The sequence below is a fragment of the Urtica dioica genome, chromosome 9, assembly GCF_054948205.1.
Source record: "Urtica dioica subsp. dioica isolate 48M chromosome 9, U.dioica_male_clone48M_v1_H2, whole genome shotgun sequence".
Classification (NCBI taxonomy): Eukaryota; Viridiplantae; Streptophyta; class Magnoliopsida; order Rosales; family Urticaceae; genus Urtica; species Urtica dioica.
This window is the reverse complement of record NC_142764.1, coordinates 26,112,317-26,130,276: the sequence shown is the minus strand read 5'-3', so window position 1 is coordinate 26,130,276 and position 17,960 is coordinate 26,112,317. Positions and strand designations below refer to the sequence as shown.

The 17,960-nt window shown below is 33.9% G+C and overlaps 2 protein-coding genes across 2 annotated transcripts; both read left to right on the top strand.

Moving 5' to 3' along the window:
* The first annotated feature begins 2,352 nt into the window (after positions 1-2,352).
* Positions 2,353-5,831, top strand: LOC149386268 (tryptophan synthase beta chain 1-like). The gene is made up of 5 exons (XM_089627354.1): positions 2,353-2,778; positions 2,869-3,228; positions 3,912-4,345; positions 5,363-5,457; positions 5,562-5,831. The coding sequence occupies exons 1-5, from the start codon at positions 2,419-2,421 to the stop codon at positions 5,750-5,752; spliced, it is 1,440 nt and encodes a 479-aa protein (XP_089483480.1). The 5' UTR covers positions 2,353-2,418; the 3' UTR covers positions 5,753-5,831.
* A 5,903-nt stretch (positions 5,832-11,734) lies between these two features.
* On the top strand, positions 11,735-17,598 carry LOC149386267 (tryptophan synthase beta chain 2, chloroplastic-like). Its single transcript, XM_089627567.1, has 5 exons — positions 11,735-11,963; positions 12,045-12,404; positions 15,025-15,458; positions 16,992-17,086; positions 17,206-17,598. Exons 1-5 carry the CDS (start codon positions 11,835-11,837, stop codon positions 17,379-17,381), a joined length of 1,194 nt encoding a protein of 397 aa, XP_089483693.1. The 5' UTR covers positions 11,735-11,834; the 3' UTR covers positions 17,382-17,598.
* The last annotated feature ends 362 nt before the right edge of the window (positions 17,599-17,960 follow it).

Below are 17,960 nucleotides of genomic sequence, written 5' to 3'. Positions count from 1 at the left end.
GCTATAGAATCACACATTGCATGTGAACGGTCACATGAAATTATACTGAAGTATATAAGAAGGACATTTCCTTATGTAAGACTAAATTAAGGCCCATTTCAAATTTCCTACTTTTTCCAAAAATTTACCAAACTAGGACTAGTGAAAAAAAAAATCTTTTACTCAATGGGCTGAGCGGGAAAAAGAGAAAGAAAGAGAAAAAAGAATAGATTTTATTGGGGAATATGGTAGCTTGGTAATTAGTATGAGGGTATAATAGGTAGAATTTTGTGTATCTCTCCTTTGACTTTTTTTTTACTAGTCCTAGTTTGATAAATTTTTGAAAATAGTAGGAAATTAGAAATGGACCTTAATTTAGTCATACTTTTGGCAATTGAATCATCACATATTTGAGAATGATTTAAATGGAGATATGCATCTTCTTTTTGGAAGTCAACCGCGTGAGAACTTCAAAGATAAGTGTGCTTAGCTAGCCTGGAGTAGTATTTAGATATGAGTGACCTCATGCAAAATGTTCCCAAGAAGGTGTGTGACTGAGAAAAAAAAACACACGGGGAAGACTAGGGTTGTTTACACGGCCGTCGTCGATCCATGAACCAACTATATTCACGTAACCGCGCGTGAATAAAAGATGCAAGTTTGTGGATTGAGGCTCAAATGGATGCATGAAGTTGGAGCCTTGACCCAACTAGAAAGTATGGCCGATGTGAGCATCAGACCTCCAAAAAGGGGGTGACTTTGACAGTCACAATTCCGTAAACATCTATTGGGAAAAGATTGGATAAAATATACAATGTTCCTTCATAAATCTTATTATAAGTACCTCTTTAGACTTCAGACTAACGTATATTCAATAATCGTTTTGTGGCTCTCATTCTAAGAAATTTCTTCTCTTTTTGTACAAATTAATAGTTTGTACGCCTATTATTACACAACTTTCGAAAATTTTAGTATTACAAATAAATTATGGAGAAGTTAGGCATATAGCCCACCTCTACGTTAAAATTTTAGCTAAATTATTTTTAAAAAAATTAAAAAAGCACCAAAAAACTAAGACATGACGCATGCATCATATAATGGAGACATATGCATATGTTGGACTATTTTTTTAATTAATAGAGGATAATTATTTGACTAGCTAGTTAATATAGTTTCTTCATAAAGTATTGAAATTAGTTAGTTTATCAATACGGGCGCCATGTCTCCAATTTCTCTTCATCTTCCGAACGTAACACAAACAAAGACCTGCTGGCATGAAATTTTGTTCAGATTACTCAAATTTTCACAAGGTTATTTAGTCAGATCAGAGGGAATGGATGACGACGTATGAACTTTAGACTCGAAAGTGACTTATCCACAGAGTCTCATGAATTTAGTTCTTATCTTTCCTCGATTATTTTTTATTCGGAAAGAAAATAAGTTGGGTCCTGGGCAGTATTAAATATTAATGTTCTGTTCTTTCGTACTACATATATACATATGTTCACATATATATATATATATATATATATATATATATATATATAAAATAGTGAGAAAAATGAATGGATGACGAAATTAACAACCCGTTCGATTATCTATCACGTGCAATTTCCAATATTTTCCTCCTTTTTGTTTTTCATTTTTTATGTTTTTTAATGTACGAAATTGGCATGTTGATTTAAACCTTTCCAAAGAATCGACCAATCCTGTCTTTTTTATATTTTTATTATAACATGTATGTATCAGATAACATGTTATTTTATTATTTTCCAATTGTTTATTTTCCGTCTCCCACGTATTTTTTTTTTCTTTCTATTTTGTACCAATTGGTCATTGCAGTTTCCTATTTTGAATACTTTATTTCAATTGATTGAATAACTAAACCAATAAAATTTAAAAATTTGTTAAATAACTAATCTGTTATAAATTTAAGTAAATAATTCTTATGGTGATGTTATATTGTTTTACACATTTTTTAATATTTTATTTATGTCTTTAGAATCTAGTGATTATTTATAATTATCAAAGCATATTTACAACTATTAATGTTTTTTTAATTCGTTAATAAAATCTCTGACTATTTATTTAAAATTTATCAAAGATTGATTATATAGTAAAAATATAAGTTTTCATATGTCTATATATCTAAAGAGCCCATTTTATTTTATGATACAAAAAAAATTATTTTTTAGTTGCAAAATCTAAGTAAAATAATATAAGAGACACAGTAGACGTCAAGACTGAAATACTCTCGTTATAAAATACATATATTCTAATATTTAGTAACCAATAAAAAAAAATAAAAAAACCAGTTTTTTTTTCTATATATAGAGGTCTACAATGACTCTGGTTGACATAAAAAATTATCACTCTCGTCACAATCTTGATATAAAATTAGCCCCTCGACCTAGCTCTCTCTCTCTCTTTGAAAGACAAATGGCTTTTACGAATGGTCCCATAAAGTCCCACTTCATAAACCAACAAGCAATAATTACATGCAGCAAAATGAGAAAAACAAAGACATGTCCAATTGCTGCCAGTAGTAAAGTTATTGCAACGCCCAGGACTAATTCTAATAGACTAGAAATTCCATCAGAAGCTAAAACCTTTCTCCTCAGTAGATCATTGATCAAAAGATCGCATGAAATACCTAGTGGTCAAGGGAGGGTGATGGATATTGTTGGGAACGGAAAATTCGGGAAGTTCGGGGGCATATTCGTCCCCGAGATTTTGATAACTTGTTTGAGAATGCTGGAAGCCGAGTTTAAATCGGTTTTAAACGATCCTCAGTTTAAGGTTAGTCAAATTTCTATATATTTTTCAAAATTTTAATTTTTCACAAAAAAAAAAAAAAAAAAAAAAAAATTGAAATTTATTTCTCTATAGGCTGAGCTTGAGACGGCGCTAAGAGACTACGTCGGCCGAGAGACGCCTCTGTATTACGCTCAACGGCTAACGGAGCATTTCAAGAAGGAGAACCGCGGCGTAGGGCCGGATATATACCTTAAGAGAGAAGATCTCAACCACGGAGGAGCGCACAAGATAAACAACGCCGTAGCGCAGGCGATGATCGCCCGACGCATGGGCAGGGCAAGAGTCGTGGCCGCCACGGGGGCGGGCCAGCACGGGGTTGCCACGGCCGCCGCGTGTGCAAAGCTCTCCTTGGCTTGTACCGTTTTCATGGGCACCAAAGACATAGAAAAGCAAGCTTCTAATGTTGTCTTGATGAAGCTGCTTGGTGCTGAGGTATATGTTATACTACAAAATAGGAATTTCAATAGTCTCTCTATCTTGACCTAATTCTAAGGTGGTAATATTGCTCGTTCGTAGTTTATTTCAAAAATAGCGTTTTTAAATTTTTTTTTTGTTTGTTATAAAAATAATATATTTTAAGTTGTAAAAAAGTTTCTATTTTTTTATAGGATGATGCCGCTAAATAGTTAGTTTAAAGTTATGAATTTGCAAAATAGTCAAGGTTTGTCTTAATTTAGTGAAGTAGTCAAAATGTGTAGTAATCTGATTTAAAAAAAAAATTCACCCAAGAGTAATTTTCTTAAAGTGATAAATTGCTTATAATAATCGTCAAAAATTTTAATCTTACCTGTCAAAAAAAAAAATTTGAAAACGTAAATTTGGTTACTTTGCTGAAAAGTTGAAATTTTGGCTATTTTGCTAAGCAATAAGTTTCAAATTGCTATTTTGTACATTTTTTTTTTATGATATTAACTCTTTTTTTAAAAACTTTATTTATTGTTACAATTTTATAGTAAAGAAATTAATTAGTTATCGTGCAAAAAAAATGTTATTTTTGAAATGATTTAAAATAATAATTATTTTTAAAATGTTCAACTTAAGAAACGTTTCTTTTGTAATTTCTCCAATTCTAAGCCAAGGACACATATGATTGACACTACTTGGTGAACTGAAAGGTCAAGTCAGTTGAAGGGAGTTTCAAGGATGCCACGTCGGAGGCCTTCAAGAATTGGGTGAATAATTTGGACACTAGCTATTACCTTTCGGGGACCGTTGTGGGCCCGCACCCATGCCCTAGCATGGTGCGGGAATTTCAATCGGTGATCGGGAAGGAGACGAGGAGGCAAGCCGTGGAGAAGTTTGGGCGGAAACCGGATGTGCTAATCGCGTGTGTTGGAAGTGGATCCAACGCGCTCGGTCTATTCCACGAGTTCGTTGGAGACAAAGACGTGAGGTTGATCGGTGTTGAAGGAGCCGGAAAAGGGTTGGAGAGCGGGCTCCACTCTGCCACGCTGGCAAGAGGAGAACTCGGAGTCTACCACGGGGCTATGACCTACTTGTTGCAAGACGGCGAAGGCCAAATTATTGGACCACATTCCATCGGAGTTGGGTATGTTTTTCGCTAATTAATATTTGTGAACTAAATCATCATTTCTTATTAAATTTAGTGTTTTTTTGTGTTTAAACCTTCTTTCTTAATTTCTTTTTTTGTTCTCTTGAGCTATAATTTTACGGAAAACAAATTCAAGTATTTATTACAATAATCATCTTAAGCATATCTGCATTAGGTTTTTTTTTTTTTTTTTTTTTTTATCAAAGTGATGAATCGTAAAATTATGTTTAATTGAGTTGTTATTATACGTCACAGTAAACATTATTACACATGACTGAGCGATTGTTATTATTTTTTTTTTTTTGAGCGATTGTTATTTTCTACGCGTTGTGTGGAAAGAAATGCTCTCAAAAGAATAGAATGCGCTTTGTGGTTGTGGATGTGCCTGGCCGATTAAGATTATCCATATGCCAGGTTCTCTATCAATTTGACGATATTGCGTCATCATATATAACGACATCACAATATAATTCAACAAATGTCAAGTCGCTAACATAAACGTGGACAAAATACCTGCATGTTTGTCCCACCACTGAAGTCCTATGTCTAATTCAAAATAAGCAGATAATTTTTTGTTTTTTATTTTACAAGCAAACATTTATTATTCATTCAAAACCTTTTCAATAGTTTGTTACAAATAAGGTTGACTCATTAAATTCCCAATTACTTCATAAAATGTATACGAGTTCAATTACTTAATATGGTTAATATATGAGTCATCGTGTAGAAAAGAGAGGTTAGTTTAGTAGTGAACACCATCAGCCTTTTAATAGAGAGATAAGTTCGAGTTACGCGGAAAATACAAGATTTACTAAAATAAATTATAGTGCTTATTTAACGATAAACTAACTAAACTTATCACTCCTAAAATGCGTTTGGACAAAAAAAAAAAAAAACGTTCTTAATTATTACATCATTATGCTCAAATTATAACGTATGAAGTCATATATAGATTAGAATAACAACTACTAATTAATTACAAGGTATTTATCCAATAAATTAATTGATATGCAGACTCGAGTATCCAGGAGTTAGCCCAGAATTGAGTTTTCTGAAAGACATTGGACGAGCTGAGTTTTATACATCCACGGATGAAGAAGCTCTTGATGGTAAGTATCAAATAATGTTAATTTAAGTTTCTTCGCAATTACCTTTTGTAATTTTTCCATTAAATCTCCCGGGGTTTTTTTTTTTTGTGTGTGTGTGTGTGTAGCTTTCCAACTATTATGTAGATTAGAAGGTATATTTCCAGCACTTGAATCGTCTCACGCATTGGCATATCTTAAGAAACTGAGCCCAACTTTGCAAAGTGGAACCAAAGTGGTTGTAAACATCAGTGGCCGTGGCGACAAGGACGCAGCCATAGTTTTCAACTCCATATCTGCCAAAGCTACCCAGGATTGATTGGCTTGGATTATATTTATACTCTGCAATTATCATCTTTAATTAGGTTATACTTTGCGACATTCCGTTATGTTATACATAGTTCAGGGTCAGAGGCATATGTTTCTAGTAATTTGTGAAATTATTCTGGAAGGAAAAAAAAAAGTGAGCTGTATTCCCAGAATGTATTTGCATAATAATTCTTAGGCTGTAATCTATATCTTTAAATATATATTATATTACAAAAATATCAATTAATCAAGCTTAATTAGTCCAGGTAGATTGATTGCATAATAAAGAAATAATTACAAAAACATTTAAGCATATATAGATTCGACACAATTAATGTGGGAAATTAACAAACAACCACCAACTATTCAATCTGATCATAGATCAATTGAATGTAAACAATCTCATCGATTTATAGATCTTCAACATGGACTTGAGAAGAAATCAGCCTTGACTCTAACCTCATGAGGGAAATTAATCTCGAAATACGCCAAAGACCGGTTTGGTTTAAAATTATTTCAACAATGTGAAAAATTCACCAAGACCAGTCAAGATGGTTGGCAGACACGCGTACGTCATAGAATACATCACAATATTACAAACTTTTCTTTATCCACATCATATTAGAATGTGACTCTGCAAACGCGAATACCGTTTTTAGGATGTTAGAGTAGTTCAAAACTTACATCGTTAAGTCATAGGCGTAATCAATGACCTGACCGTTGGAATTTAAAGACCCAAAAGTGACTGATCAATTATCTCCTGATTAATCCTTCACCATAATAATTATGGCTCTTAACTTTCCAGGTTTACTTAATGAGGAGATGATGTTAGGAATTCTTGGCCACGAGAAGATACTTATGTAAATTCTCGTTGAAATTATTAATAAAATAAAGTTTGACATTTATTATCTATTTGAATTGAAAGCGTTATTTCTTTTTTAATGAGATTTATTAAACATTCATTATTCCATAGCCTCCGTATCTAACTGAGTCACGTGATGGGCACCTGAGTTCTGGCGGTGTGCTAAAACATGGTCGATGACTGATATACGCCTGGAAAACTATATCTAAAGTCATATATATGGAACACATGGGTGAAGGCTGATCACTATGTGGGAGCATTCTACACTTGCGGTAAGTGTACGACCCGGACAGGTCTTGGTGTAGATGTGTCGTTTAAGGACCGTTATGACACACTAACCGAGGCCACTATGATGGTCACAATGAGACTTGATCTAAATCCTGAAGTGATCATGGACACTGGGTTATGTTACTGAGCTCTTTGACTCATTCGCTAAAAAGCTATTCATGCTAATCACAGCTTATGTCTTGGGAGTTTTCTCAGAGCATAATTCGAGTGGGAAATGATTTACAGATACGGAATCCAGCCTTCCTGAAAGAAGGTTAATGTTCTCTCACCTAAGGGTTGATTCCAGAACCGATAGATTGCGCGCACTTTCGAAGTAAGTAATGTTCGAAAGAATCTTTCGCTGGGGAAGCAACAATGCTTAGGGCTGATATGTATCAAGAGAAGTATAACGGAAAAATTGACTTCTCTTGACACGGGTTGAACCTGGAGGATCTTGATCACGAACTGACTATATCAGTGGACACTCGTCACGATGAGTAAATATAATTCTAGTATAAATGAGAGTTCAGTCTTGGCTTACAAGGTGGAGTATTTGACAAAGATTAGACGAATCGATGGACAAAAGAGAAAGGACTATTTCGTCTTTTTCATCGGATTTGTTAAGCTCCTATTACTAGGTCCATAGTCCCCGATTCGGCTATGATAAAGGCGGATAAGAACTTTCGTATAATAATGTTTATCATTATTAATCTCACTTACTGTAATTGTGATTGACAGCATTAATTCTGGAAAACGGGTATTCGCAGAATTAAATAAATATTTATGGTAGAATTGTTTATTTATTGTTTGATCAAGTAAATAAACAATTATTAATTATTTGTTTATTGTTGGACCAAGTAAATAAATAATTAATTGGGTTTTAAGCAATTGGGCCTTGCACAAAATATGAAAATCGAATTTGGGAATTTTTGGCACTAGGGTTTGCGCAAATCCCCCTTTGGCCGTGTGCCTAAAATTCGAAATTTATAATATTGGTATTTACCAATATTTTCTCTTTAGTTGTTTAAATAAAGGAGAGAGAAAAATATAAGATATTGTCCTATATTTTCTCATTATTTAAAGGAAAGTATTTAAGAGAATAATATATTCTCCTTTATTATCTCACTAAATAAATTATTCTCTATTTAAATAAAAGAATAATATCTCATAGATATTGATCTGATGGATGAGAGAAAAAGTAGGATTCACTTGTTGAGATCCAAGGGCCTAGATTAAATCCTCCAGTGTGAACACAATAAAAGGAAATAAAATATTCTGGAAGATTCCATGAATATCTCATTTTACTACTATAAATAGGGGTTCATGAGAAGGCAAAAATAAGCAATTTTTTAGAGAAATTTCGTGCAACCTAGCCCTCCCTTGGCCGTGCACTTCTGCTTCTCTTCCCCTCGGAAATTCGTTTCCATTCTTAGTAAAATAAGAGAGATCTCGAAACACCTAGTTTCGTGATCTAGTGAGATAAAGACTGTGTCCACTCATCTTTTTTATTCGTCTCGGAGATTACGTTTCGGAAGACTAAGGTGTCATCACATCGAGTCCTTGAAGTAGAGTCCCTTATTTGATCGTGTGGAGGCTTGTACGTTCAAGACGAAGACGAATTGTGAAAGCTTTCAGTTCGTGAACTGAAAATCAATGTAAGTACTTGTTTACTCTTGTTTCGGTTGCTTGACTTATATGCTCTCTTATAATTTTTAATTAACGTAAATCTAGATCTTGTCATATAATCATTGAATTAATTAGCTCATGATTAGCGTAATTAATTACTTTTCCGCATTTACATGGTTATATGGGGGAATCATCCCCGACAGATGAAACATGTCCACTTGGAATATCTTGAAGAAGACCACAATGATAGTCTTGAAAATAGCTTGGAGCATGTCTGGTTCTTTGAGATCTTGAATTGTATTCATGATCATGAGGTTGAGTATCATGTGGTTTTGGTTGTATCAATTATGGTTCTGACTGAGTATGTTCCACTACATCATTGTCTGACTGTTTTGACTCATCATTTTGAACACCATTCTCATGGTTATGAGATTGATGATGACTATCATGTTCCTGAGATGTTAAAGGCACAGCAACAGATACAACAAGTATAGGACTAACAGGCGGAACAATATCAGGGAAAGCTTCATGGTCATCAGAATATCACCGATATCACGAAAAGAAAAATATTTTCTTGAAAACGTGAGACATAAATTTCTCTAGTCTGCACATCAAGCAATCTATATCCTCTTATACCAGGAGGATAAACAATGAAAACACATTTTTTGGCTCTTGGTTCAAATTTGGTCATGTGTGCTCTCAGAGTAGACAAGCAGCCAAAAACTCTTAAGAACTTACAACCAACCGGTGACTTATATAAGCTCATAAGGGGTTTTATTGCCTAATAAAAGAGAAGGTGTCCTATTTATCAAGAAAGTAGTTGTGAGAACACAGTCGGACCAAAACGATATAGGTAACTTGGACTGGAAGTAAAGAGCACGAGCAGAATTCAAAAGATGTTGGTGCTTGCGCTCCATAACAAAAAAATTTGTGGAGTTTCAGCACATGAGAATTGGTGTAAAATCCTATGTTTTGAAAAATAATCAGCAACGACCAACTCTTTTTCATTATCTGACCTAAAAGGTTTTATTTGACTTTTATTCATGAGCATGTAAATCCAACAGAAAATCTAGTACAATCATCATCCAAGGATAAGAAGAATCTATGACAAGGGACAAACATAACATGGTACATGCTTATTGTAAACAGAAAAATCAAGGTCGGTATTCAAGAAATCTAGACGCTTACAAGAAAAATGTAGACATCTATGCCACACTTGTGTTGTCACTTTGTTGATCACATCATTTTGTTGTTGAATGTGATTTGTGAGGACATAAAGGTCACCATTTCCATCACCCTTGCCAATCATCATCTGATGAGCAATTTCTTGTATCAGAAATCCATTATCAGTAAAAGATACCTTGACAGATAAATCATGAGTCAAAGCACTAACTGGAATGAGATTGATCTTGAAACTAAGAACCAAGAGAACATCTCTTAAAAGAAGATCACAATTGATCTTAACATCACCAAAGAAATGGACTAGAATAGACGAGTGGTTAGGTAGAGTGATACTTGAATTTTGTAAAGACTTGACTCTTAGAAATAGAGATTTGTAAGAACAGATATGTCTAGTTGCACCGGTGTCCAAAATCCACATGTTAGTATTAATATGAGAAGACCTTTTTGGACACATATAACAGTATGATAACCATCACCAAAGAAATGAGAACAACCCTTTGTTTTATTTTTATTTTTTTTTTAACTTTAATCATTTTTTGTTGTTGTAATTAGTCCCTATATGTTTTTGTCATAATTAGTTCTCATTCGTTGGGTTTTTTATTATTATTATTAAATGTGTGTGAATGGTTGTTTCTTTTAGCTTGAAAACTAGTTAGGATGTATGGCTTTTATTAACATTTTTCAGATTAAATGAAGATATACCGGTCATTTATACTTGACTTAATTGATGGGCTTAATGACTATATATTGCTAATTTGCATATAGCCATTCTAATTTAGCTACTTTGCTTTATCGCCCGATCTTATTTCGTAATTTTCCATTTGTGTATTTCTCTCACATATCAATTCCATAATTCTTAAGTCTCAGCTACTTCTCTCACAAATGGCCATTGGTGCAGCATGTGTCGCTGTCGGTGGTGGTCATGTTGGGATGCAAACCAAAGTCCCACATCAGAAGTGAATGCAAAGAATGCATTGGTATAAGAGACCCACCTAACTACACTAGTATGAGGCCTTTTGGGAAGGAAACCCAAAAACAAATCCGTGCGGGCTTGGGCCCAAAGCGGACAATATCATACTAAGGTGAAGGAGAATCCCTCTGTGTGGTGATCTCGCGATGGTGTGCCTTGTGTCGAAAGTCTTCCTGACAATGATGCCGGTCAGGCGGCGGGTCCCGTTAGCTTCCAAACGGCGGTACAAGATGATTTCGCTTGAGGGAAGTACATGTGTATGTGGTCCTTGGTTTGAGGGAAGGATTGTTGGGATGCAAACCAAAGTCCCACATCGGAAGTGAATGCAAAGAATACATTGGATATAAGAGACCCACCTAACTACACTAGTATGAGGCCTTTTTGGGAAGGAAACCCAAAAACAAATCCGTACGGGCTTGGGCCCAAAGCGGACAATATCATACTAAGGTGGTTGGCAACCAAACACGGTGGAGGAACTCGGCCCTAACAGGTCAGACATGAGCCGTCGCCTATGGTTGCTTATATTTCTCGATCAACCGATGATCTCAAAATTTTGAAAGAGCATTTTATTAGTGGACCTCTTATTTTTATTTTTCTTATGTTGGAAGCAGTGACAGAACCTCTACGGGACGATATTGGAGGCATACATGCATCCTTTGATATTTCTAAAACATAATCTTTTAATTTTCAATGTATATATATATATATATATATATATATATATATATATTATTTTATAAGGCCAAATTTATATGATTTTTTTTATAATGTCTCTCCTATTATCATTTTTTCCCCTGAGTTAATATTCTCGCTCCAGTAGTGATTAGAAGTATGCATAAATTTAGCGAATAATTGTACAAATTATATTCAATTCATTCAGATCTAGGTTTATGATGCGTAGTTACTATATGCTACTAGAATGGTCCCTAAAGTTATACACTGTATATCACCTTTTTTTTATAAATATCCTGCATCATTATAATTTTATCCTTATAGTTTGTGGACTGAATTAATTTGTCTGTATCCTAATATTCATACATACAAGAACAAGTACAACCCGTGATAATCTAAAATATAACACCAACCCAACTTTCTATATCTTTTCTCTGCAAAGCATGGCCGGTTAAGTAAAGCAGTAGTGAAAGAGTCTACTATACGTGTATATTCTTTCGGTCAATTAGAACAATGGCAAATGTGGGCAAAAATGGGAAATTCGGCAAGTTCGGAGGCATGTTCATCCCCGAGACTCTCGTAACTCCTCTTACCACGCTCGAAGCCGAATTCCACTCGGCTGTACACGATCCTCAGTTTCAGGTATATAATAATAATCTAAACGCTCATCAAACAAAATAAACCAAGGCTATATATACATACATACACGTCATGTATGTATAGGCGGAGGTTGAGGAGGTGCTGAGGGAGTACGTGGGGCGAGAGACGCCACTGTACCACGCGCGGAGGTTGACGGAGCACTACAAGAAGGAAAACGGCGGCGATGGGCCGGAGATATACCTGAAGAGAGAGGATTTGGGCCACGGTGGGACCGACAAGACCAGCAACGCCGTGGCTCAGGCCATCCTCGCGCGCCGGCTCGGCGCCATCTCCGTCTTCGCCGCCACCGGAGCCGGGACTCATGGCGTGGCCGCCGCCGCCGCCTGCGCCAGGCTGTCGCTTGAGTGCACCGTCTTCATGGGCACCAACGACATCCTCAGACAGCCTTCCAATGTCGTTTTGATGAAGCTGCTTGGCGCTCAGGTAATTTAAAACGAAGAAAAATATTAATATTTTGACTAGAGTAGGTTCTAAATATCGGCGATATATAGGGATATATCGCCGATATATCCGTTTTTTTGAAGGCTCGGTAAAAAAACTGATATAACAGCCTAAATATCGTTTTCTTCCCGATATACCGTTTTTCTAAAAAAAATTCCTACAACAGCCAAAAACATAAAAGTTATTCCTGAAATACCTATTTTCATAGCTCTAAACAGGTCCAAAATTTAAACTTGAGTTCTTAGGAATATGAAGACTCATTATTGCTTATTAAAATTCATAGAACTACATATGAAGTGATTTTTTTTAAATGTAAAACAAATTCCTACAACAGCCAAAACAGAAAGGTTATTCCTGAAATACCTATTTACATAGCTCTAAACAGGCCCAAAATTTAAACTTGAGTTCTTGGGAAGATGAAGACTCATTATTGCTTATTAAAATTCATAGAACTACATATGTTTATATGGAGTGATTTTTTAAAATTTATTAATTTCATAATAAGGTGAACTTTATTGTTAGCTAAATAAATGTTATATATTCATTCATTACGTATATTTATAGATATAAATATACGTATATATCTATATAGATATGTTATATATATATATATATATATATATATATCTATTTAAAATATAATTGTTATATGTATCATTAAATTATATATACATTTTATATATTTTTATAGGATTTCTGCCGATATATCCGTCGGTATCCGATATATCATCGATATATCATCGATATAATCGGTAGTCGGTATTTAAATTGTTATAGAATATCCGTCGATATATCCATCGATACTCGATATATCCGTAAAATCAGAACCTCGGTATGGGTATCGGTATCGATATTTTAAACCTTGGACTAGACGTATTATCAGCGTCATCTATTATTATTTGGCATGTGATTAAATAAACTATTTTTTTTTTTATTTCTTAGTTATTAATAATTTTGAAGTAAAAAAAAAAAACATGAAAATAAACTGAAATTTTAGGATATAAACATGCGAAACTTAATTAATCATATTTTTTTGGGGTAATTAGATCAATAATCCAATAATCCATTCTCTTTTTAAAAAATAACTCAAGTTTCATTTATTAGAGAAATAACTCATACGAGATTAATTAAATTAATTGTTCAATTAATTTAATTAACTGAATAATTAATTTAATTAATTTTAGTTTGGTGGACAATTTTTTAAATAAAATAAAATTTTAGTTAAATCCTTAAAAATAAGTAGAGGATTACTTTGAACAAATACTTGTATTCTTGTTATATTTAAAAATATATAGGTCAAAAACAAACTTACACGATCGGAGAACTTACAAATGAAAAGACAAATCGGTAAAAGAATAAATAAATGAATTCTAAAGGTCCTAAGCCACTTGAATAAAGTGGTCGAAGCAAAATACAAAGATCGTCAACTCATCTTAATAGAAGAAAAAAAAAAAAAAAAAAAAAAAAAAAAAAAAAAAAAATTATTTGAAAGGAGATACGACTCTGCAACCATATCCTAATAATGCATCATTCTGGCCATACGAATCAAAGCCATACATGTCCATACCATATCTTTCGATCAAAAAAATGTCCGTCCGTATCCTATCCATACCATAGCATGTGTATTAAAAGAAAATAGGGGGACAATGTATACATTAACTTTGGAACTTAATCAGATTAATAAAAGACTACTTGAATATAATGATTACAAATGCATTTTAAAAATATTCATTTCGTTGTACGTAAAACATTTTGTTTGACACTTTTTTCATTCACATATTAGTGTATAATTAATTTGATTACATTAAATATTTAAGTACAAATAACAAAAAAAAAAATCCTTTAAACTTCGCTAATTATAAGGATGGAATTCATGTCTTCACAAAAGAAAAAATCTTACATAATAAAAGACATAGTGCCACACAAATTAAGGTTTTGGGGATCATGGTAAAATGTATTTCTAGCTGTGAATTTTTTTTTAATTGTAAATTCATAAATGTATCCTCAATAAAACTACTTATATTTTTAATGTGTGACCTTCAGATTTTTCATTTGAATTTTGATTTTCTGTTATACACCACATTTTACTTATAACATTGTATACAAAATACCCTTATAACTTCTTCTTTTACTTTGCATGTGTGGTCCAAACTCACTATATATGATATTTTACAGTATATTATTCTTTTATGAATCAGTGACCTATTATGTTATATGACATTATTTACAATGAATTTCAAAGCTAAGAATAATTACACATATTTAAAAGAGATTTTCATTATTATTTAACAATATAATAATAGGTGGATATTTGCTTTGTTGATCAATTGCGCTCTTGTATGGAAGTATTAGTTATATTATATAAAACTTAAAAATGTGCAAATAAGTAATTATTTTATATTTGCCAGGAAACTAGCCAAATAATCTACTAAAGTGACTAAAAGTATCCTCACCTACCAAAAACATTAATAAAACTTCCATGAAGAAAATATCATTAAGACATGTTAATAGTACGAAAATTGTAGCTATTTTACTAGTTGAATTTTCTGCATATGGCTAATTCAAGCACCTACTTAATTTTCATTTTTACATGATGTAAAAGGTTAAGCCCGTGGAGGGAAATTTCAAAGACGCCACATCGGAGGCCTTCAAAGCTTGGGTGAACAAATTAGAGACAAGCTACTATATGTCGGGGACAGTGGTGGGCCCACACCCGTGCCCCACCATGGTCCGAGAGTTTCAGTCGGTTGTGGGGAAGGAGACGAGGAGACAAGCCATAGAGAAGTGGGGCGGGAAGCCGGATGTGGTGATCGCGTGCGTTGGGAGTGGATCAAACGCGCTCGGTCTATTCCACGAGTTCGTTGGAGACAAAGATGTGAGGTTGATCGGCGTGGAAGGGGCCGGGAAAGGGTTGGAGAGCGGGCTACATTCGGCCACACTGGCAAGAGGAGAACTCGGAGTCTACCACGGGGCTATGACCTACTTGTTGCAAGACGATGAGGGACAGATTGTCCGTCCTCACTCCATTGGTGTCGGGTAAGATCTGTCAACCTAATCAGCTTTGAAAGTAAGAAGGAAAATGAAAGAGAAATTTCATTAATTGGGCTTAATAAGCCATTAAATATCAAGATTAGACCCTAATGTTTAAAAATATATGAATATGGACTTTTGACCCAAAATCGGACAAAAATACCCTTGATTCAAAAAACCCATATTTTTCTCTCATTTTCAAATGATTTTCATCACAATTCTTTTTCATGTTCGAATTGGTTGCTCTAGGATTAGAATTTTCGGTGGTTGCGCTAGGATTAGAATTCTTTTTCATATACCCAAATTCCTTAAAAAAAATATGAAAAAGAATCAGCTAGGGTGATGAAAATTCTAATCCTAGCGCAACCAATTCGAACATGAAAAAGAATTGTGATGAAAATCATTTGAAAATGAGAGAAAAATATGGGTTTTTTGAATCAAGGGTATTTTTGTCCGATTTTGGGTCAAAAGTCCATATTCATATATTTTTAAACATTAGGGTCTAATCTTGATATTTAATGGCTTATTAAGCCCAATTAATGAAATTTCTCAAATGAAAACTATAGATGAATGGATTTCATATTCCAATTTTCTAATTTTGGGGCCTTGCATTTGTATCTGTTATCTCATTTTCCCCTTTCATGTCTCTTATTTTTCATGACTTATCAAACACAACATAGAATTTTGATTTTTCGTTCTGCATTACTTTCCTCATATTTTCGTTTCGGGTTCAAAACAGAACCTTTATTAAAAGGAACTCTTATTAACAGGGGACGAAGCTAGGAATTCAAGTTAGGGGGGGCTAATATGCGGGGAAAAAATTGAGGGAGCTAATTTGTAAATTTTTAAGGTAAAAAAATTTAAAAACTAGCAAAAAGTATTAAAAAAATTGAGGGGGGCAATAGCCCTCTTTGGCTCTTTATTGGCTTCGTGCCCGTTATTGATATGACTTAGAGGACACTATAACGGACAGACTGCACTCATTTTATTAATAATTAGAATGAATGAAATACAAGATAGATTATGAGCTTTCTGAGAAGTTTACTCTCTTAAAAGAAATTAATTTCCCTTTTTACAATTTCATTGCAATTCATATTCATCACTTGAATTGCAATGCTCCTATATATTTATGGTTACTTAACAAGAACTTCTAATTTTTCTATTTGCACCCTTTAACTATCTAATAGTTATACTTATTATGATTTCTTCTTAGTTCCAACATGTGTTGACCTAGTCAACATGTGTTTGTTTTCTTTCGCTAACGAATATCTAATCTCTTTTTAATTACAGAGTTAGTACAATTGTGGTGTAAGAAACTTTGTTCTGCTGTACTATTTCATGGTTCAAAAAAGGTTTTTTGAAAAATACCTAGTAGTTAAATTTAGTTTTTTTTTTTCCTCAATACCCATCTTAATTAATCACTAGTTAAACTTCGCCAAATAAGTTATATGACCCACTCTGCCTCAAATATATAAAATGCGTACGTTTCCTTCATGTTTGGACCAAACAAATACTTATACATAATTATACATAATGAAGGCTTGAGTACCCAGGAGTTGGCCCCGAATTAAGTTTTCTCAAAGACAGTGGTCGAGCCGAGTTTTATTCAGCCACGGATGAAGAAGCTCTCAACGGTACACAGAAAGTTCTTATCAAATCTTATTAATATTATTGAAATTCAAAATTTACTTTCGTATAAATATCTTGGCGTCTGTAAGTAATATAAATGAATTATTCTTCGTATTTTCTGCAGCGTGTCGACTTTTGTCCATATTAGAAGGCATAGTTCCATCGCTAGAAGCGTCTCATGCATTGGCGTTTTTGAAAAAACTATGCCCTAATTTGCCTAGTGGAACTAAAGTTGTCGTGAACGTTTGTGGCCGGGGAGACAAGGATGCTTCAATAGTTTTAAACTCTAAACCAACCTAATAAACCGCATAATTAATATTGGTTAATCAAACATTCCTATTATAGAGCCAGAACTATTTTAAAAGTGAAAATCTGTTATTGAATAATTAATTCATCAGATTGCCTTTGGATATCCTTGATGATTTTTTTTTTACTCCTTTATGCATTTTGTGCTTGTAATTTTGTACAAGTTGAATGTTATAATATTTTATAGTTATCACATTGAACAATACTTCACTCCAAATCCTAATTGAGTGTTACAATTATTTTCTTTATTCATGCACTAATGAAGAGACTCGCCACAACAACGTCAGCTCATGAAGAGATGGAGAACATCGTCGCTAGCTTGATTGCACAAGGGGTGGCACAGCTCGAGTTTCTAGGAAGTTACAAGTCCCAATTCACCTTCCCTAAAACCTCCTCCAAAACGCGAACTACGACGTTGATCACAATGTTTTGAAAGGAAAAACACAAGTTATAAACCTAGAATTATAACATCTAAACTCCCAACCATGAGCTAATCAAGCGAAGAGAAGACGCCCACAAGTATTCAGCCTTGCAAGGTGGTCTTTGCTGCTGCTTTTTTGAGGAAGCACGGTG

What these genes read in the sequence shown, in the direction of transcription:
- LOC149386267 (XM_089627567.1), top strand. Translation starts at nt 11,835, where the DNA reads ATGGCAAATGTGGGCAAAAATGGGAAATTCGGCAAGTTCGGAGGCATG. An exon ending in TACACGATCCTCAGTTTCAG is followed by an intron (nt 11,964 to 12,044) that starts GTATATAATAAT and finishes ATGTATGTATAG; the next exon opens with GCGGAGGTTGAGGAGGTGCT. An exon ending in TGAAGCTGCTTGGCGCTCAG is followed by an intron (nt 12,405 to 15,024) that starts GTAATTTAAAAC and finishes ATGATGTAAAAG; the next exon opens with GTTAAGCCCGTGGAGGGAAA.
- LOC149386268 (XM_089627354.1), top strand. Translation starts at nt 2,419, where the DNA reads ATGGCTTTTACGAATGGTCCCATAAAGTCCCACTTCATAAACCAACAA. An exon ending in TAAACGATCCTCAGTTTAAG is followed by an intron (nt 2,779 to 2,868) that starts GTTAGTCAAATT and finishes ATTTCTCTATAG; the next exon opens with GCTGAGCTTGAGACGGCGCT. An exon ending in TGAAGCTGCTTGGTGCTGAG is followed by an intron (nt 3,229 to 3,911) that starts GTATATGTTATA and finishes GTGAACTGAAAG; the next exon opens with GTCAAGTCAGTTGAAGGGAG.